The following is a 22,500-nucleotide window of genomic DNA, read 5'->3' on the forward strand; positions in this document are numbered from 1 at the left end:
CGGTGATGTCATACAAAGTTTCACCACATCTGTAAGTTATACAGGACATTAAATAAGTGTTCCTTGGGTTCCTTCCACACTAGAGCTGTGTGTTGTCCTGTTAACAGTAATTGTTCAAAAACAAATCTATAAATTATGGGGAAAAAAGGCAAGTAGGACAAAAGTAATGGCATCCTGTACAAGGTGGAAATGGTAGGTCATTTTCAGCTCCGAGATATGCTTTTTATGGAGTTTTGTGGGCGTGGCTTGATTTTACAACATTACTACTTGATTTTACTACTCAAATTTACGACATTAATTAACCTCGGCATGCAAGTACACAGAAAATCACATTTTTCCTTTTAGAAAATAAGAGCTTTCTCGTTAAAGAACCTTTTCTAAAACCCAAACCCTTTGTTGACTCGTCCTATATGGAACCTTTAAGTGTTTCCCCAACAACACCAAATGTGCACTAAAGATTTTATCTCTTATAAAGAGTTCTTAAAAGGTTGTTTGTATGAGTTGCTTCCTTTTAGAAAATGGAAAACCCTTTTTTTTGGAGTGTTTTACGTAGGTTTTACGTCCCCTAACCACAATGACTTTATAAAGAATGATTCGATAATGATTTGTCTGAACAGATTGTCTGATTTTATCTTAACTTTGCTAAAAAAAAAAAAAAAAAAAATCAACCTTTGGGATCTACATAGATGCTATGAGGATTTATTCCCAAAAAAAACCTCATAGAAACAGTGGCCAAAAAAGTCCTTTGGATAGATAATGGTTCAAGTTCTCTAAAGAACCTATTCCAGAAGAGAAACCCTGCTGTTTTCAGGTTCTACATTCAATCATTAAGGGGTCCCTTTAAAAAAAAAACACAAGGACTATACATCAAGGGGGTTTCCCTGATGCAAAACTGTGAATAAAGAGTTCTCTGAAGTGGCTCTCGGTCAGAAGAACCTTTTCTAAGAAGGCAAGCTTTTGTTGTAGATTGCTGCATACAGTATAACCTTCTCAAGTTCCCCAAACTATAAGGGTTTCCTTATACCCATTTTTAGAAAAGCAGTTTCTAAATGCTTCTTTAATTAAGGAATTATTCACCCTCTTTAAAGAGCACTTGTTCTTTGTTTTACTCTACAGACATTTACACTCTGAAGGGATTATTTAGATGATTTAAAGGCTCTTTATTTAGTGTAGTGAAAACACTCTAGGTTCTACATAGACCCTTTAATTCTTCTAATCACAACAACATTTTCAATTCTTTTTTGTGTGTGTGTGTGTGTGTGTGTGTGTGTATATATTGTACATGTGAAAGAGTTGACAATAAAGAAAAAAGGTTCTACATGGGTTGTTAGAGGGTTGTCCCAGAAAGTCAAATTGAATTCACTTTAAATATATAAATAAATGGAACCTTTTCGGTCTTTGATTACGTTGTGCTGAGTAGATCAGGCCTTTTGGTGCATTTGCTTGTACTGTTGCCTCATTTCCTGTGTGTCTGTGCAGTATCACAAGTGTGAGAGATGGTGTTTGGGTGGTGGAACATATTTAGGGTAATCTAATCCGGAAAGGGCCGGTGTGGGTGCAGGTTTTCATTCCAACCAAGCAGAAGCCACACCTGATTCCACCTGTTTAATCAGTTGTTCTTGGCTTTTAGTAGACTCTGGTGTGGCTTCTGCTTGGTTCGAATGAAAACCTGCACCCACGCCGGCCCTTTCCGGATAAGATTGGACACCGCTGCTCTAGACACTTTCAGAATGAGAGATCATGCATTTCACCTTAGCCACCTACCACAAATTCTGTGAGCTCAAACCACTACACTGCAGCAAGCCACATGATTGAGGTATGATGCTAGAAAGGACCACCAGCCATGTTTCTCTGGATCATAAACAAGGCTGGAATGAGTACTGAGAAAATTAAAACCATCCGGCTAAAAAAAAATACACTCTAGTCTAAGTCCAAAAAAAATTTTTCTGAATTTTTTTGCATTTGAGAATAAATTTGGCCTGTAATGTTGACAAAGAAGAGACCTTAGAGCATTGTAAGGCATACTGTACCTCAACCCTTGTATGATGTTCGGGTCTGTGGGACCCATATTCATAAACATCAATAGTTTGGAAAAACTTTGCTTCCTTGTAAATTTGTTGATTTTTTCCCCAATCGTAACTTGATTAAATTTGATTTTCTTTTTTTTTTTTTTAATTACATTTTAATATAAAAAAAAAACAACATAAACCGAGTAGCACTTGTGATGTAATAAAGGTAAAGGGCAAATATTAACCCTATATGCTGTTTATATTGCTTGTAATTCGGATGAAGTAAACATCTGTAAAGTATTTTAACATAAAATTTTTTGATTGTGTTGAAATAAAAACCCAAAAATGCACCGGGTCAAACTGACCCACTATCACTGGCTGAGTAACAAAAATACGAACAACATACAAGGGTTAAAAGTTATAATACTTCTAATACAGTCTTCTGAAGCTATGACTCTTTATAATAGAGTGTGTGTGGTGTGAAGTTCAAAATCCGGTCCAAATGTTCACTGTTTGCTGTTAAGTTTAATGCTGCTGAGCTTAAAGATACTAGTAAGTAAATCTAAGCTCCGGGGTTCACAAACTGGCTTTACAAACTGGCTTGCGCAATCAAGTCATCTTCTAAGTCATCAGTCTAAAAACGATAGAGGTTTTGCACATTCACCTCTCGCATTTAAGGACAAGCTGTTTAAAAAAATATGAGCTCAGCCTTTCTACTAGTCTGGTCTTTATTCACTCAAGTTACACTTCCATGTTGAACACATTCAGATGTTACACTAGTCTTAAATGGTCAAGGTTGGTGGTCAAGGCTTGGAGTTGCATTTATGATATCTATGTAAGGCCCAAAGAGTTTAGAAAGCCCTGGCCTAGCTGTAATTCACTTAAAAAAGGAACCAGAAGAAGATCTGAAGATATAGAAAATCAGAAATTGAAGGAAATGAATGCAACAAAAAGTGTTACTCTATAAATGGCCAACATTTTTTAGATGAGAGATGGACGTTTGTACTTATTACTGTATGTCAGCTGATGTTAGACTGTAAGACTTTCAGCACAATGATGCAGATTTGAGGACACATAAACATGACACGAGGTTCTACACGGATCCATTAAGGGTTTCAACCTAACAGCAGTAACACAACCCCTACACTAAAAAGCTTTCCTAATGAGTTATTTGGGGGTTTAATGGTTCTAGTTCACTGACGTCAACAGTTGCCGTACTATGGAGTCATCAGTATGTGCTCCATCTCTGCTACTGTGGTTAGAGTTGTTGACTAGCATTTCAAATTTTACGTTTGTACATGCATCATGTCATACGAGATGAAAAAGAAGGAGTCTTTGGTGAAGGTGACTCACAAGCAGCATGGCTATTTGTCACCTCACATATAGTCTACGTGCGTTAATCGACTATTACTGTAAATGCATTAATCACCTCACTTTTAATGCCCACGGTATTCACTCACGTCGGTTGTAAAGTTCAACCCTTTCTTAATTTAGCTGCGTTTTTGGACACGTCCACTTCTACTGACCAACTGAAAGTTAACAGCTCTCATTAAAAATAAATAGTTTCTGTGGCTTTGCTGGTGCGAGTCCCTGCATGTGTGAATATAGTATAAAGAAGCTTTTCATAAAAGCTTAATGTTGAAGATTCACAACAACAACTCTACAACAAAGAATTTTTAACTTTGATTCTTTCTAACTCTTCAAAGCACTTTATTAATAATGTTGGGGTTTTTTTTGTTTTATAAAGTTTTTAAGAGTTCTTTGGGTGGTTTTCTGAATCAGAAAGTGTCCACTTCTTAGGAAGTTTAGAGGTTCTAGCTCTCGAAGGGACTTTTTCTAAAATTGAAACGATTCTTTTGGTTTTCCAAATAAATATAGTTCCTAAGTATTTTCAAGTAGGACAGAACAGCCTTAAACCTAGCTTTTTTTCTGTGTATCATATTAAACTCCACCCATTTTATGCAACGTAATTAAACGTAATCCACACTATGCAGTGTTTAGGTGATGAGAACTGAATACGTAACAGGATATAATGAGTTTGTTGTGTTGAGAAAGAAACAAGAGCACTTTGTCATTCAAAGACAATTTATTCATTTTATACGCTTATGCAAACATGTCAGTAATGCTTCATATTTTCTGCCTGCTTCCTGTTGGAAACTTTACTGATGCTTTCAAAATCGAGTTAGAGGAAGTTGCTCTAACCGCTTCCTCTTGTAAGAAACACAACAACCCTCCACCCTAGTGTTTAACTAACACACAGGTGCTGCTGATTCAAACGGTAGCTGTTTGCCACTCAAAGTCAAAAATGAAAGGTAAACAAACCGACCACTGTGTTTTTGTGTCGATTCTGTAAAAATTCTTGCCAATGGCCCTTCAGTGGAAATCACGTTAACAAATCAAAACAGCTGATCGTAAAACACCACAAGAAAAGCAAAAAAACATAAAGACAAAACCAAAATCGCAAAAATCAAACAAGAAACCAAAAACATAATACAGCTGAAAAACAGCTACAAAGGCAAAAAACACAAAAAGAGCAAGTCAAGAACATTACAAAAAATCTGAAGAGGCGATCCTTATTGAACACCACATCCTCACGGCTGATTGGACACGACGTATCACAAGACATCAAAAATGACATCAACAAATCAGAAAACACCACAATAACAGCAAAAAACACAGCGATAAAACAAAACGAAAAAAGCACCAAAAACATGAATATAAAACAAGCAAAAAAAATGAAAAAAAACAACAAAAAAAAAACAAACAAACATTGCAGCAAAACCAGAAATGTAAGATGTCTGAAAACACAAATCAGAAAACACCACAGTAAAACTAAACAGAAAAAACACAATAAAACAATAAAAAACACCACAATGTTAACAAAAACGCTATATCTAAAAATATAAATCATAAAGCAGCACAACACATCAGCAAATCAAATTCAAATTTAAAATATATATCAAAAGATATATCAGAAAATCCCATGAGAAACAGAGGTAGTGTATGGTACAGTGATGCATATGTATACGGTCATATATATATATATATATATATATATATATATATATATATATATATATATTGTTAAAGTGCATACAAGAATGTTAACACAAATTGGGATGAGCGTCTTCAGTGTCGATTGGACACGACGTATCACATGACTAACACAAGGAAAAACAATATAATCAATCTGTGCTCTACTTCATGAAGTAACTTCTATCTTATTATATTAAGGAAATGTATTTCTTTAGCTTCCTTTAAGACTACAGTGACACCACTAAAAAAAATCATCATATAAATTCCCCGGATAAAAATAAGCACAATTCATGTTTCCGCTAACTGTAACCATTGTCCATGCACGAGCTCTAACACTGTGGTCTTTTAGACATCATTAGCTATTTTCTTTTCCTCATTTAAATCCTTCTTTCTGCTCCTGATGATCACTTTTGTGTGTAGACAGTTTTTACAGGTATGAATAGAAAAACAAAAAGAGAAAATCATTCAAGTTTTAAATGCTTATATAAATCCAACCCAGGTTGCTTTTGCAGAAATACAATGGAAAAATGTAAACAAATAAATAAATAATCAACGGTTTCCTTTATTTTTCTGTATTTGTTTCTTCTTTGAAGTTTCCAAACGTATGACACGTGGATTGTTTATTATTTTCTGATTCGTTGATTTATATTTCGGTTTTGTTGCTTATTCTGATTTTTTTGCTTCTAAGAGAAGAGAAGAGAAGAGAAGAGAAGAGAAGAGAAGAGAAGACAAGAAAAGAGAACAGAAGAGAACAGAAGAGAACAGAAGAGTGGAAAAGACAGAAGAGAAGAGAAGAGAAGAGAAGAGAAGAGAAGAGAAGAGAAGAGAAGAGAAGAGAAGACAAGAGAACAGAACAGAAAAGAACAGAACAGAACAGAAGAGTGGAAAAGACAGAAAAGAAGAGAAGAGAAGAGTGGAAAAGACAGAAGAGAAGAGAAGAGAAGAGAAGAGAAGAGAAGAGAAGAGAAGAGAAGAGAGGAGAAGGGAAGAGAAGAGTGGAAAAGACAGAAGAGAAGAGAAGACAAGAGAAGAGAAGAGTGGAAAAGACAGAAGAGAAGAGAAGAGAAGAGAATAAAAATAAAGAATAAAATGAATAGAATAGAAAAAATAGATTAAATTATATATAAAATATAAGATATAATACATATAAATAATATAAAATACATAATATAATATAAAATAGAATATGAATATTTAGAAGAGAGAAAGAGTGGAGAAGAGAAGAGATAGGAATAAAAGAGAAGAGAAGAGGAGAAGAGGAGAGATCTTATTAGAACAGAATACATCTTGAATGTAAAGTTCAACAAGCACATAAGTGTGATATTTATTTAGCTATTTATTTCCTTTCCCAGAAGTCAATTTCTTTTTTTTGTATCTTTCCTCCTGCTTTGTTGTGTCCATGTTGATGATTAAACGTCTTCCTCACGTCTCACTCCACAGTGGTGTTAATATGGAGCTCATATGAAAGTAGACACTCAGGACTTTAAGAATGTGTAGAGTTTCATCACTATTTCTGTTTTTCTCTACAATACTAGAGGTGATATTTTCATAGAAATGTTTGGTTTGTTTTTTCTCTACACAAATGTTTTTACCTTCAGATTAAATGTTGATATCAAACTTATTTCTTTATAATCATTTATAATCCCACTCTCTTGTGTTTATAATAATTTATAATCACGTTCTCCTGTGTTTATAATAATTTATAATCCCACTCTCCTGTGTTTATAATCATTTATAATCCCACTCTCCTGTGTTTATAATCATTTATAATCCCACTCTCCTGTGTTTATAATCATTTATAATCCCACTCTCCTGTGTTTATAATCATTTATAATCCCACTCTCCTGTGTTTATAATCATTTATAATCACGTTTTGCGTGTTTGTAATCATTTATAATCCCACTCTCCTGTGGTTATAATAATTTATAATCCCACTTTCATGTGTTTATAATCATTTATAATCCCACTCTCATGTGTTTATAATCATTTATAATCCCACTCTCATGTGTTTATAATCATTTATAATCACGTTCTCATGTGTTTATAATCATTTATAATCACGTTCTCCGTGTTTGTAATCATTTATAATCCCACTCTCCTGTGTTTATAATCATTTATAATCCCACTCTCATGTGTTTATAATCATTTATAATCCCACTCTCCTGTGTTTATAATCATTTATAATCCCACTCTCATGTGTTTATAATCATTTATAATCACGTTCTCATGTGTTTATAATCATTTATAATCACGTTCTCCATGTTTATAATCATTTATAATCCCACTCTCCTGTGTTTATAATCATTTATAATCCCACTCTCCTGTGTTTATAATCATTTATAATCCCACTCTCCTGTGTTTATAATCATTTATAATCCCACTCTCATGTGTTTATAATCATTTATAATCACGTTATCCATGTGTATAATCATTTATAATCCCACTCTCTGGTGTTTGCAATCATTTATAATCATGTTCTCCATGTTTATAATCATTTATAATCCCACTCTCCTGTGTTTATAATCATTTATAATCCCACTCTCATGTGTTTATAATCATTTATAATCACCCTTTTCGTGTTTATAATCATTTATAATCCCACTCTCTTGTGTTTAAAATCCTTTATAATCACACTCTCCAGTGTTTATAATCGTTTATAATCCCACTCTCATGTGTTTATAATCATTTATAATCACCCTTTTCGTGTTTATAATCATTTATAATCCCACTCTCTTGTGTTTAAAATCCTTTATAATCACACTTTTAGTGTTTATAATCATTTATAATCCCACTCTCAGTAATTATAATAATTTTTAATCCCACTCTCCAGTGTTTATAATCATTTAGAATCCCATTCAGTGTTTATAATAATTTATAATCACACTCAGTGTTTATAATCATTTATAATCCCATTCAGTGTTTATAATAATTTATAATCACACTCAGTGTTTATAATCATTTATAATCCCATTCAGTGTTTATAATAATTTATAATCACACTCTGTGTTTATAATCATTTATAATCCCACTCTCTGGTGTTTATAATCATTTATAATCACACCAGAGATTACAGTATAAACCTTCAGTGTTTGTAGTCATTTATAATCCCACTCTCTGGTGTCATTCATATGAGCATGAGGTTCCCTCACAAGGGAGTCTGTTTCCTCGCAAGGTTTCTTCCTCAGATCATCTCAGAGCCACAGTCATCTCAGGCTTGCACATTTTTTGTTCTGTAAAGCTGCTTTGAGACAATGTCCATTGTTAAAAGCGCTATACAAATAAAATTTAATTGAATCGAACCGAATTAAATTATAACGCTCAGACGACTTTCTAGGAAGCTTTTCTGTTCATAATAATTGAATGCATTCGTTTAAAACTCACATGCAATGAAGAAAGATGTTAATATTTGATGTTATGCTGGTTTGTGGACTACAGCAGACCGAGCGTGGGGGGGGGGGGTGTTATAGTATATATACAATATACCAAAAGTATATTGTATTTGTTTATTCCTTATAATGTATAGGTTTTTTCTTTTTTCATAATAGCATGTGAATCCCAAATTATTATAGAATTGTCTTTGCATTGAAATTGAGTTCGTGTTGAATTGTGTTGAAGCTAAAACATGTGACTTGGTTAGATCAGCGTACAGACTTGATAATATAGAGACAAAAAAGTCGTCCCTGATGTAGATTACAGGAAAATCTCTTCTTTAGATATTAGACGTTAAGATTCAGCTGAAAGGTAAGAAGCTGAAGAAACTTTCCACCTAAATCCCAAAATATTTCTCTCTCCTGGATGTCCGGAGCCTAAAGGAGTGTGGATAGAAAGATCTGGCAGCGGTTATCCAGCTGTGTCTAAAACCTCATCCTAAAAAAAAAACATGCTAGCAGTGCTGATTAGCCACAGCAAGAAAACGTAAAAAAAACAAAAACAAAAGAGGAATAAAGAATCGATAGAAACAAATTCAGTGAGATTCTTTATCCTTTCTCATAGCGTTCTTACCATCTGTGCCTTCAGTTGTTGAAGTAGCAGGTTTACTTTTTTTTTTCTTTCACAAAACTCTGCAAGTCCTGACGAAGAATACATGCCTGGAAGAGTTATACAAACCGAGTCATTATCATCACATCACTTGCGCAATTTCTAGCCCTGGGCTTCATATTTGTGTAGTATATCATACGTGCTTACACAGAAACTTATCTGTTCTGCCTGGAAGCACAGATATCTTCTGATCGAGTTTAGATCTGGAGGATCGAGGAACGTTGACGATAAACTGACGATAAACAGAAATAAAACTACAGTTAATAATGAGAAGGATTTACATAAAGGTTTCTTTAACTAAAATGAACAATGTTCGGACCTGATTATCGATGATTAAAATAAGTTATTTGCTATTTTTACTTCATCAGATTTATTGTACTAATTTATTTATTAAATATTTACATTAATTATTAAAATAAATTTTTTGACAGTATTACAAGATTATTTCAAGCATTATTTATTTATTTATTTATTTATTTATTTATTTTTCAAAAGTCAAGACATTGATTCGTTTTTAAAAAAGTAAATATTTTCTCACTTTTTTATATTTTTTTCTGTAAAAAGGAACATATTCGTTAACACATTTGTGGTCATTAATTTCAGGTTGTAAAATTCAGAACTGAAGCCAGGTCCATTATTTACAACTTAAGAGCAAAGTTCAAAAACTTTTCAGCAATTAAAGGCGGGGTCTCCGATGTTTGAAAGCCAATGTTGACATATAAATCACCAAAACAAACACGCCCCTAACCCAAATGGGTCCCACCCCTGTATCGATAGCTCCGCCCACACATACATACGTAACCCAGGCGACTAACAGAAAGAAACGTGTCTTTATCATAGCTGAAGGGAAGAACAATACGATTGCAGATAAACAAACAAGCAAAAATGCCACACAAGCATAATGATGTAAAGGACAAAGGCATATATTAGTTCTGTGTAACAAAGCAAAACCAACGTTACTCACCTATCGGGAAGGAAAAAAGCGCCTCGGCGTCTTAAGTAAAGTCGGCCACATATTCACAGGTCGGAGTTTCCCGAGTCAATAACTCCTGAGCTAAAAAGTCATTTTATTTTTTATGGTACTTTTTTTAGGTAAATCAGTATTTCTAGGCATTAGTATGATGCCATTTTGAACATGTTTATCTTTTATACTGATGGTCATCAGTTTGCTGCAAATGTTGTTGAAGCATGTTGTTGAAAAATGTTGTTATTTCTCTTCTAGATGGATGACATTGATGCCATGTTCACAGACATGCTGCAGGAGATGGATCTCCTCACGCAGGTGAGATACATGTTTCTTTACCATCTCTCCATTCTTTAGATCTCGTGTTTCTCTGTAAGTGAACTAAGACTCTGCTAGAAGATTTCACATTGCTTCATCGGTCAAACAAACAAACAAACAAACAAACAAACAAACAAACAAATAAATAAATAAATAAATAAATAAATAAATAAATAAATAAATAAAGGGGTATGGTGAAGCAACAATGAAGAACTGATCCAAGAGAAATTCACATAATAACTAGCTAACAAAATGTCTAAATAAATAAATAAATAAATAAATAAATAAATAAATAAATAAATAAATAAATAAATGCTGTGTGATAGCAGATAGATAATATTTATAAAATAATAATAAATTTATCGTTCAAGTTTGTTTAAAATGTTGTGTTTTATTTTAGATCAGAGTCTCATCTGATCACACACTTCTATATTAGTTAATAAATTAATCTTTTTTCTTTTTGACAATTTGTTTTTACTATTATTGATTTATATACTATGAGGTAACGCTTTAAAAAAATTCGGTGAACAAGAAATACATATTTTTTGCAGAAATACGTTTTGTTTTCTTTGCAGAAATAAAAGATGCATGAAACACTATTAGTGTACTGGAAATTAAAACATGGCCAAAAAAGTCTAATTTAAATTCGGACTATTTATTAAAGACGAATCATTTCTGAATCAATCGGAGTCGACTCCTAATGAAGAAGTATTGATGAGCTGATTCGAATCTCCATAAATATGAGTCAACTGTCATATTAGAAATAAGACATTAGAAATAAGACTTATAAGCTTGCCTGTTACAAAGCAGAAGTGATTTCAAACCGTAAGAAAAGTGCCACTTTCACCCAAGTGTGAAGGCACAGTGAGGCTTCGTTCTGTCGTCTTTAAGTTTTACAAAATTGAACCTTGGGAAGATTCTCTGTAACTCCCCTTTACATATACAGAACTGAAAGTTTATATGCTTTAGCTTTTACTGTGCTTAATAATAGTTATAAAAGAGAGAGAAGTTTGTGCTAACTTCTTCCTTATTTTGTGGTTTTCCTCAGAGTCTGGCAACTGACGCTCCAGAGCATCAGCCCACCTCCAAGTCCAGCCAGGAACTCAACTTCTCTATCGGCTTCACAGATCTGAATGGTAATAAAAAACACGTGACTCTGTAGTACAGCGACTTTCTGTATTCACAGTGCACTAGGAGGCTCTGTTCAGCACTGTGGTGTTAATGAGCTATAAAATGACAGTGAATTCTAGAAGAGTGCAGGCAAAGTGAGGCATGGAGAATGTCTGGCTACTGTGTAGATGGCAGTTAGTCAGATTAACATCAAAAGTATGTGGGTGGTTAGCTGGGAAAGAAAGAAAGAAAGAAAGAAAGAAAGAAAGAAAGAAAGAAAGAAAGAAAGAAAGAAAGAAAGAAAGAAAGAAAGAAAGAAAGAAAAAGAAAGAAAAAGAAGAAGAAAAGAAAGAACAGGAGGGGGGAGGAAGTGAGAGAGAAAGAAAGAAAGAAAGAATAGAAAGAAGAAAAAAGAAAGAAAAAAGAAAGAGGAGGGAGGAGGGAAGGAGTAAGAGAGAAAAAGAAAGAAAGAAGGAAAGAAATGAAAATAAAGGAAAGAGAAAGCCTAGTTAGGTGAGTTTTTTGCTTTCTTTTTTAGACGTGAGAGACTAAAGAAGAAAACAAGAATAACCTGAAACTCCCGAACTCATCTCTCTTTTGAACAAAGAAGAAAGAAAGAGCTTGTCACTTAGAACAGAAACCCAATCAAAGAGCACTCTCTGTGCTTCATATCAGTTAAAACAGATGTAGACACTGACAAAAACGCTCATATACATCAGAAAACACGAACAAGAAGTGTGTTGTTAAGAGGGGGAATCGTCCCTGAAGTACTGAAGACCGTCGGAAGAGAAAGAAAGAAGAAAGAGAAAGAAAGAAAGAAAGAAGAAAAAAAAGAAAAAAAAGAAAGAAAGAAAGAAAGAATCCTCCCTCCCTCCTCTCACGAACTCCATCCCTCCATCCCTCCTCCCTCCCTCCTCCCTCCCTCCCTCCCTCCCTTTCTTCTTCTTTCTTCTCTCCTCCTTTCTCTCCCCCTCCCTCCCTCCCTCCCTCCTCCCTCCCCCCCCTCCCTCCCTCCTCCCTCCCTCCCTCCTTCCTCTTCTTTCTTTCTTTCTTTCTTTCTTCTCTTCCCTCCTCCCTCCTCCCTCCCCCTCCCTCCCGCCCTCCCTCCCGCCCTCCCTCCCTCCTCCCTCCTTCTGTCTCTTTCTTTCTCCTCTCTCCCTCCCTCCCTCCCTCCCTCCCTCCCTCCCTCCCTCCCTCCCCCTCCGCTCCCTCCTCTCTCTTCCTCTCTCCCTCTCCCCCTCCTCCCTCCCCTCCCTCTCCCTCCCTCCCTCCCCCTCCCTCCCTCCCTACCTCCCTCCCTCCCACCTCACCTAAAGAATGTTAGTCTTGTCACTTAGCAACAGAAACCCGATCAGAAAGTGAGCAGCGTCTCTGTGCTTCATATCAGGTGAAAACCAGGACGTAGAGACACTGAACAAAAACAGCTCGGTAGATACAGTCAGGAGACAAAACACTGAACATCACAGAAGTGTGTGGTGTAGAGAGGGGGAAATACGTCACGCTGAGATATTAACTGAAGACCGATACGGACGAACGAACGTCTGGTCGCCTAGACGACAAAGTTATAAAGAGTAAAAAAGATGATGAAGCTGTAAAAGATAACAGAAGCTGCTCGGGTGCAGAAGCACAGACCTGAACTTTTTTCCTCACCGATGTGAAAGCGTGAGACGAGACGTTATTTAAAGAGGAGGTCACGCGCCGGATTTATCCGATCGGGATCGTTTATACGTTAATATGCGAATGAGAAGGAAAAGGATAATAAAAATATACAGTGTGAAGATCAGATTAAGTTTGATGTGCTATTAATTTAGAATGAATTGAATTCTATTAGATATTATAATGCAGTTGTGTTCTACATTTTTAGATAGTAATATTTGTTTATTAATTTTGTTAAATAATGACAGTTATTGATTTCTTCTTTAGTGGGTTAGCTTTAAATGGCAATTTAATTTTTGTCAATCTGGATCAATAATGGGGGGCACGGTGGTTTAGTGGTTAGCACGTTTGCCTCACACCTCCAGGGTTGGGGGTTCGATTCCCGCCTCCACCTTGTGTGTGTGGAGTTTGCATGTTCTCCCCGTGCCTCGGGGGTTTCCTCCGGGTACTCCGGTTTCCTCCCCCGGTCCAAAGACATGCATGGTAGGCATCTCTGGAAAATTGTCCGTAGTGTGTGTGTGTGTGAGTGAATGAGAGTGTGTGTGTGCCCTGTGATGGGCTGGCACTCCATCCAGGGTGTATCTGGATCAATAATCAATATAAACGTTAAACATAATTTCATTAAAACCCTGAAAGACAAAATTAAAGTTCACCCTTTTGTGTGTATTGTGCTCTGATTGGTCAAGATGTATTTAAATTTCCTTATAATTTCACCTGGAACGTCATTATAATGCTGCGGTATTTAAGTCTTTATGATCTGTAGCGATGATGTGTTTAGCTTCATAAAGCAGGTCTAAAGAAGATAAGGCCATGTAAATACTCTGATATCGCTGGCTCATCTAGAGAGGTTTTGAGATGATTTTAATAAAACTGTTCATGATGTTTTTCTTCACACAACTGATGCAAGTTCTTCTGTAATGTCACAGCGTCCCTAAATGAGCTGGAGGATAACGATCTGGATGCTCTGATGGCTGATCTGGTGGCCGACCTGAACGCCACAGAGGAAAAGTTTGCTTCTGAGAGGGGGGGCGTGAACGATTCCACACCACCTCCGTCTCTAAATGTTCCAAAAGCTCATTTTACCCCCACAGCCCCTGCAGCCCCCGCAGCCCCTCCACCCTCCCAGTCTAAAGCTGAACTGACCCATTTACCCAGTAATATGTCTGGTATGACCTCAACCACCAACAGCACTTCATTACCGCCTCCTCCATCTTCAAACTCTAAACCTTCTATGGTAAATCTGAGTCACACACACACACACACACACACACACACACACACACACACACACACACACACACACACACACACACACACTCACTTCCCATACTATTAGATTCCTATCGGATCATATATAGGTGAAGGTGTATTTGAACACATCATTCCTTGAACAGTTGATCTCAGGTAAACACGTGACATCACCTGAGCAACATGTCAGCAGTATATTATACGTGGGAACGGATTAAGACGTGAAAATAAAATGATTGTGTATAAAGAATTACAAAACACTCCGTTGAATAACTCGTTCATATACAGCTCATAGCTCCGTAATCCGATGTCGATGGTTAGCAGGTCTGCAGATCTGTGACGTATCTGTGACATATCTGTGACGTATCTGTGACATATCTGTGACGTATCTGTGACATATCTGTGACGTATCTGTGACGTATCTGTGACGTATCTGTGATGTTCAGTGTTACTAGAAAGCAATACTTGAGTAAAAGTACAAGTATCGTACTAGAAAAAGACTTCGGTAGAAGTGAAAGTCACCTTTTAGAATATTACTCAAGTAAAAGTCTTAAAGTATCTGATATTTACTGTACTTAAGTATCAAAAGTCATTTTCTGATATTTAATGTACTTAAGTATTTGAAGTAAAAGTAAAAAGTAAAATTTCAGTGATTTTCTGTAGGCATAAGAGCAGGGGCAGTTCTAGGGTTTCATCTTTAGGGGTTTTAGCCCTCAGTGAGAATTTAAAACAAGAAGAGTTTTATATTATATATTATATGACTACATAGTAAGCAAAAAGTTATGGTGTTATTAAATGGCAAAAGTGGACACCAAAATTTTATGCATGATGTAATGATGTCAGTCTTGTATCAGATCAGTTCATGTATGTGTGCGTTCTCTACAAACAGTGTGTCTGATGTATGCAGTCATTAATAAACTAATATTCACAAGACAAAGACCGAATCAATAAATGTTATTTTATTTAGTATTGTATGGATTGTTTGCATTAATATTTTGTTTGTGCTACAACTCTGGTAATAAGAATAGTGACATTTCACTGCTTTTGGATGCCGTCTTTGTGGTTTTCAGCCGATTAACGTTATAGATAAACGCCTCCAGCTCTGACTGCGCGTACACGCTGCGCGTACCTGTGCTTCTCCGTAGCGCGCGCGGACGTGCGTAATACAATCTAGGAGCAGTGATTCGCCAAACCTCCCTTATTACAGTCGCACACATTTCATCTGATTTTAATTTGTAGTAACGAGTAACGAAGACGCTTATTGGAAATATAACGGAGTAAAAGTATACATTTTATCTAGGAAATGTAGTGGAGTAAAAGTGAAAGTTGACATAAATTTAAATAGCGAAGTAAAGTACAGATACGTGACATTTCTACTTAAGTACAGTAACGAAGTATTTGTACTCCGTTACATTACAACACTGGTGACGTTACTCTGATCTCTGGTGATGTATTTCTTTTTTCAGGAGGAAATAGAAGAACAGATGAAAGCAGACAAAATCAAACTCGCTCTGGAAAAGCTGAAAGAAGCCAAAGTGAAGAAGGTGAGCAGAACATCAGACTCTCTGTAGCTCAACAACCTACTGGAGAATGTGTGAGTTAAAATGACACGAGGTCATGAGAACACGCCTCTATGTCCACTTATAGCTAACTGCAGATGAGTTTGTTCATTATCTATCTATCTATCTATCTATCTATCTATCTATCTATCTATCTATCTATCTATCTATCTATCTATCTATCTATCCATCCATCCATCCATCCATCCATCCATCCATCCATCCATCTATCTAAATATCTATCTATCTAATGGAAAGCACTATTAGACTTTAGACACAGTATGGAAGATATTATTATTATTATTATTATTATTATTATTATTATTATTATTATTATTATTATTATTGTTGTTGTTGTTGTTGTTGTTGTTGTTGTTGTTATTTGCAGTTGTAGTCTTTCAGTTAGTAACCTTAAGATCTATTACAGTTTAAGCAAACTGACTTCATCAAGCCTGCACACACACAGTCTGTTACATCCTCAGCAGGTATTTAGTCCCAGCGTGGTGTTAAACAGGATGTAGGTGTTCGTTGTCTAAGCGTTTGACTGTTTATCTGATATCTGATCTGATAATTCAGGAACTGACTGATATGACAGAAAACACCAGCGGATGCTTAGCCCTTGTCTAAATTAGGTGACTGGTTGAGGTTTTGTGGCGTTTTCTCTCTGTGGCTTGTCTATACTGAAACATGAACTGAAACTCAAACCCTTTCTGAAAGTAATAATTGTGAGAGCAGATTTCACAATCGAGCCTCTTCTCTTCCTCCAGGCGTTTCTTCTCAGGTGCAGAGCTGCAGAGTAATCTTATAGTCTGCTCAGAATAAATAACAATAGCTAACAATAAGGTATAGCGTGTGTGTGTGTGTGTGTGTGTGTGTGTGTGTGTGTGTGTGTGTGTGTGTGTGTGTGTGTGTGTGTGTGTGTGTGGCATCATTTGTCAAGATAAAACAATTAATTTAACACTGCAGTTCACGTTTTCATTTCCTACTGCGTGTCTCTGAAGGTTTTGTATTATATTCAATCTACACATTTCAATAATCAAGTTATTTTGTTTATTTGACGATTTATTTTTTATTCTTCTTTTGTAATTTCACAGTGTTATGTTTAAATGTGGGGTCACGGTGGCTTAGTGGTTAGCACGTTTGCCTCACACCACCAGGGTTGGGGGTTCGATTCCCGCCTCCGCCTTGTGTGTGTGGAGTTTGCATGTTCTCCCCGTGCCTCGGGGGTTTCCTCCGGGTACTCCGGAAGTCATGATTAAACTCATATGTTCTTAATTCGGTAAAAGTCAGAATTCCAAACAATTTACTTGAACACTACCTGGGATTAATCCTTTAGTCATTTACATCTTGCCAGTAATATCATCTTATCCTAATTCGACCCGTTGTTAAATGTATTCAGAAATGTTACTAGATAAAATAAAGCTTTGTAGAAGAGATCCTTGGTGGTAGGCCAATGGTTCAGGTGTTGGACTAAATGGTAGCCCAAAGGTTCATGTGTTGGTTTACCTGGTAGCCCAAAGGTTCAGGTGTTGGACTCCATGGTAGCCCAAAGGTTCATGTGTTGGTTTACCTGGTAGCCCAAAGGTTCAGGTGTTGGACTACATGGTAGCCCAAAGGTTCATGTGTTGGTTTACCTGGTAGCCCAAAGGTTCAGGTGTTGGACTCCATGGTAGCCCAAAGGTTCATGTGTTGGTTTACCTGGTAGCCCAAAGGTTCAGGTGTTGGACTAAATGGTAGCCCAAAGGTTCATGTGTTGGTTTACCTGGTAGCCCAAAGGTTCAGGTATTGGACTACATGGTAGCCCAAAGGTTCATGTGTTGGTTTACCTGGTAGCCCAAAGGTTCAGGTGTTGGACTACATGGTAGCCCAAAGGTTCAGGTGTTGGAATACATGGTAGCCCAAAGGTTCAGGTGTTGGAATACATGGTAGCCCAAAGGTTCAGGTGTTGGACTACATGGTAGCCCAAAGGTTCAGGTGTTGGAATACATGGTAGCCCAAAGGTTCACGTGTTGGACTCCATGGTAGCCCAATGTTTCAGGTGTTGGTTTACCTGGTAGCCCAAAGGTTCAGGTGTTGGACTACATGGTAGCCCAAAGGTTCAGGTGTTGGAATACATGGTAGCCCAAAGGTTCACGTGTTGGACTCCATGGTAGCCCAATGTTTCAGGTGTTGGTTTACCTGGTAGCCCAAAGGTTCAGGTGTTGGACTACATGGTAGCCCAAAGGTTCATGTGTTGGTTTACTTGGTAGCCTGGTGAAACAGGTACAGCATTTGAATCCCAGGTATGGCCCCTAAACAAGGCCCTTGACACTCAATTTCTTAGTTGTATAAAATAAGATAAAAATGTAAGATAAGGGTCTGCCAAATACTTTAAATGTAAAAATGTGGGCGTGGCCTGTCCGGCACCGACCGTCAGCCATGTTCAGGCCATTACAGATCCTGTGATCTTATACTTGTTTGAAAGGTGAAGTCCATCACTCTAGTGAGTTTACTCTTGTTGCCTGGATGAAGGTTACATTTTAATATCTGACCTGAACTGAATTTATGATTTATCATGAATAATTATGCGGTCATGTGCATGCGAATGTTCCTTTATCATAATAACCCATCATCCTGTCAGTTCAGACACGATGATATATCGAATGCATGTTGAAGATTACTGTCCACACATCTATTTTTGTCATCTCTGCAGGTGTGATGAGATGCTAATCAGATCAGTCAGGGACAGAGGAACTGTGAAAGTGTGTGTGTCTCTGTGTGTGTGTGTGTGTGTGGAGGTCAGATCAGGGTTATGGTGTGATATTCTTCCAAAGTGCTGCTCTCGATTCTCCGATAAGTCAGAAGGTGTTATTACTATCATTCTTTCTGAAAAGTTTTTTCATACTTAAACTTCAACTTTTTATAGCAAGAAATGTAGACAGAGGACATCAGACATTCCATATAAACTCTGCTTCTCCATTTTCTAACTTTAAATTCGAGGCCCAAATTGTGATGGCTGGATGACTGGATCAGATCATCTCCATAACTGCAAAAACTGCTCAGAAAATGTTTGAGGAACATGAAAGATCAAGAGATCAAGGTGTTGAAATGGCTTCAAGATTCCGCAGATCTCAGAACGTCTGTCGGATGTGCTGGATCAACAAGTCTGATCCAGGATCTGATAAAGGATCTGCTGAACTTGCTGGTCTTCACAGCACACCTTCAGAGGTCTTGTGGAAACCATGTTTTAATGAGTCAGAGATGCTTTGGTGGCACAATGAAGCAGGTGGTTTTTAATGTTAGGGCAGATTGGTGTATAGATTATCAGGATGAGCATCCCATCGCACACCAATGGAAGTTCAGTGATGGTGTTGGTGTTTATGTCAGCAGTGTGGAATCTGAATGTGTGTGTTGTGTGTCAAACAGCTGATAGTGAAGGTGCAGATGACAGACGGAAGCACCAAGACCCTGATGGTGGATGAGAGACAGACGGTGAGGGACGTGTTGGACAACCTGTTTGAAAAAACACACTGTGACGGCAACGTGGACTGGTGTGTGTGTGAGACCAACCCTGAGCTGCAGACAGGTGAGACACACACATACACATACAAACACATATAGAAGTTCAAAAGTTCATTAGCAATTTCATTAATAAGTTCTGCGAAGAAAATCATAGCTAGGAGCTATTATGGCACCAAAATGGTGCCAAAACTTCATTGAATTTGAGACTGAAAATGAACGTTACAAAATTATACAAGAATTAGTTTGAATTAGATAAAGAATCAGCTCTGCTTTAACAAGCTCCACTACAGCCCATGATTAACCCACGATCACTCGTATGCCGTGCCAGGCTCACTTCCTGTTAGTTGTAATAAGTGAGGAAAACTACCTAAACATCCTCTACTGACAGATCGAAGTCTGGCTTGTGAGGCTTAGCATGCATTTTAAATTGCGACTAATATATGGATACAGCAGCTTCCTCTGATGATAATGTCGGATCTCTGAGGAAGTAGAGAAGCCCTAATTCATCAGTGGTGTTCTTTGCTCTGGTTATGACTCTGTTTGTTGACATCATACCAGTGTGCTAAAGAACACAGGAAAAGCCTCATCGTGTTCAGTTAATACCGTTTCTTCTCACACCCTGTACTTAACGCCTGTCAGCATTAAAAACCCTTTTCATCACTTCATGAGGTCTTTTAACTTCTGCTGAATCTGCTTTTACACACTGTTAGAGTACTTGGGGGGGCACTGGAAAAAAAACTGGGTTTGTGAAATATAAACACTTAACACCGACCATCAAGTGGAACGTTACGACTCTTATAAAGTGTTTACAGTATTATTGAGTTCATGAACCACAAACACGTACCATGTACCACAAAGCACCTTCTAGTTTGTCTGAAGGTGTTGATACTTCTTCTATAACAGCAGCTCCGATAGGTTTATATTAACGTAAGTGTTTATACTGGAGCAATAACTCAGGGGGGTTCGAGCCCCCATCACTGCCAAGCTGCCCCAGTTGAGCAAGGCCCTGAATCCTCATTTACATTTACAGCATTTAGCAGATGCCCTTATCCAATGCGACTTACATATCATCTCATTTTATACAACTAATCAATCGAAGGTTAAGGGCCTTGCTCAGGGGCCCAGCAGTGGCAGCTTGGTGGACGTAGGACCCGAACTCACAACCTTCCGATTGGTAGCCCAACACCTTAACCACTAGGCTACCACAACCCTCCTTGCTCCAGTGGTGCTGTATCATGGCTGACCCTGTGCTCTGACCCCAAACTCCAAAAGTTGGAATATGTGAGGAAAAGAATTTCACTGTACTGTAATTTATATATGACCAAATAAAGGCTTCTATTCTATTCTAAGGAGAAGTTTATGGAGCATTTACGGAAGGAGTCTCCAGTGACGGTGCACCTCAAATGAACCTGAAATTTGTACCGGTTTGCAGACAGTAGTGTATAAAAGGATGTAGTAAGAATGCATTTACTCGATGCTTACTTGACTCGAGTCTACTCCACAGACCGAGGCTTTGAGGACCATGAGAACCTGGTGGAACCTCTCTCAGCATGGACACGGGACAGCGAGAACAAAGTGGTTTTCCAGGAGAGGAAGGACAAGTATGAGGTTTTTAAAAATCCACAGGTAAGTCACTCGGAATATGAGTCTTATTCACTTCTATCCTGTAGCATGAGCTTTGGACTTGGACAAGACATTACTTTCTCACCTTCCTTACATTTCATTACCATTTGTGTGGGTTTTATTTTTTAATTTATTTAAATTAATGTTGTCATGTACACCATTAGGGGCACGGTGGGTTAGTGGTTAGCATGTTTGCTTCACACCTCCAGAGTTGGGGGTTCGATTCCCACCTCCGCCTTGTGTGTACGGAGTTTGCATGTTCTCCCCGTGCCTCGGGGGTTTCCTCCGGGTACTCAGGTTTCCTCCCCCGGTCCAAAGACATGCATGGTAGGTTGATTGGCATCTCTGGAAAATTGTCCGTAGTGTGTGTGTGTGTGAGTGAATGAGAGTGTGTGTGTGTGTGCCCTGTGATGGGTTGGCACTCCGTCCAGGGTGTATCCTGCCTCGATGCCCGATGACGCCTGAGATAGGCACAGGCTCCCTGTGACCCGAGAAGTTCGGATAAGCGGTAGAAAATGAATGAATGAATGTATGAATGAATGAATGAATGTATGAATGAATGTACACCATTACATACAGTATTCAACTTGCAGGGAAATAAAAACCAAGCCACACCTCCTAGACCAGACATATAAATAAACCACATTTAGAGTCTAAGGGTAAGTCTGGAGGAGCTGGAGAGATCCACAGCTCAGATAGCAGAAGCTGAACACTCCATGAAGCTTGGTTTTAGGGAAGAATGGCAAGAAGAAACCTTGATTGAATAACCGATATAAATAGCTATGATAAATTCTTCTTTGAACATAAAAAAAGGTTCTCTGGTCTAATGAGACTAAAACTTTCTGCAAAGAACTCGGATTCTTCTCCATTCCCAGTGTAAAGCATGGTGTTGGTAGCATGACGTGCATGATAGCCTTTTAAAAACTCTCACTCACTCATCTTCTACCGCTTATCCGAGCTTCTCGGGTCACGGGGAGCCTGTGCCTATCTCAGGCATCATCGGGCATCGAGGCAGGATACACCCTGGACGGAGTGCCAACCCATCACAGGACACACACACACTCTCATTCACTCACACACTACGGACAATTTTCCAAAGATGCCAATCAACCTAACATGCATGTCTTTGGACCGGGGGAGGAAACCGGAGTACCCGGAGGAAACCCCCGAGGCACGGGGAGAACATGCAAACTCCACACACACAAGGTGGAGGTGGGAATCGAACGCCCAACCCTGGAGGTGTGAGGCGAACGTTCTAACCACTAAGCCACCGTGCCCCTACATTTAAACACAATCCTGGAAAGATGGAAACTTGTTTTCTGCTTGTTTAAGAAGGATTTCAATATTAATAGATATTAAATATAAGGAAGTATAAACAACTCTAGGCCACGGTGAAACATCTGATGAATCAAAACACTAACATGTACATTTTCCTTGG

The 22,500-nt window shown here is 37.7% G+C and overlaps 1 protein-coding gene across 1 annotated transcript in view; it reads left to right on the forward strand.

The window, feature by feature from the left end:
• LOC113651134 (amyloid beta (A4) precursor protein-binding, family B, member 1 interacting protein) overlaps positions 1-22,500 on the forward strand; it is a 37,519-nt gene that overhangs the window by 2,019 nt on the left and 13,000 nt on the right. Inside the window, exons 2-7 of the mRNA XM_027159820.2 lie at positions 10,306-10,365; positions 11,414-11,501; positions 14,058-14,365; positions 15,846-15,923; positions 19,344-19,503; positions 20,944-21,065. Of these exons, the coding sequence (XP_027015621.1) occupies positions 10,306-10,365; positions 11,414-11,501; positions 14,058-14,365; positions 15,846-15,923; positions 19,344-19,503; positions 20,944-21,065 (816 nt within the window). The remainder of the gene's footprint in view (positions 1-10,305; positions 10,366-11,413; positions 11,502-14,057; positions 14,366-15,845; positions 15,924-19,343; positions 19,504-20,943; positions 21,066-22,500) is intronic.

Source organism: Tachysurus fulvidraco, chromosome 3 (genome assembly GCF_022655615.1).
Source record: "Tachysurus fulvidraco isolate hzauxx_2018 chromosome 3, HZAU_PFXX_2.0, whole genome shotgun sequence".
Classification (NCBI taxonomy): Eukaryota; Metazoa; Chordata; class Actinopteri; order Siluriformes; family Bagridae; genus Tachysurus; species Tachysurus fulvidraco.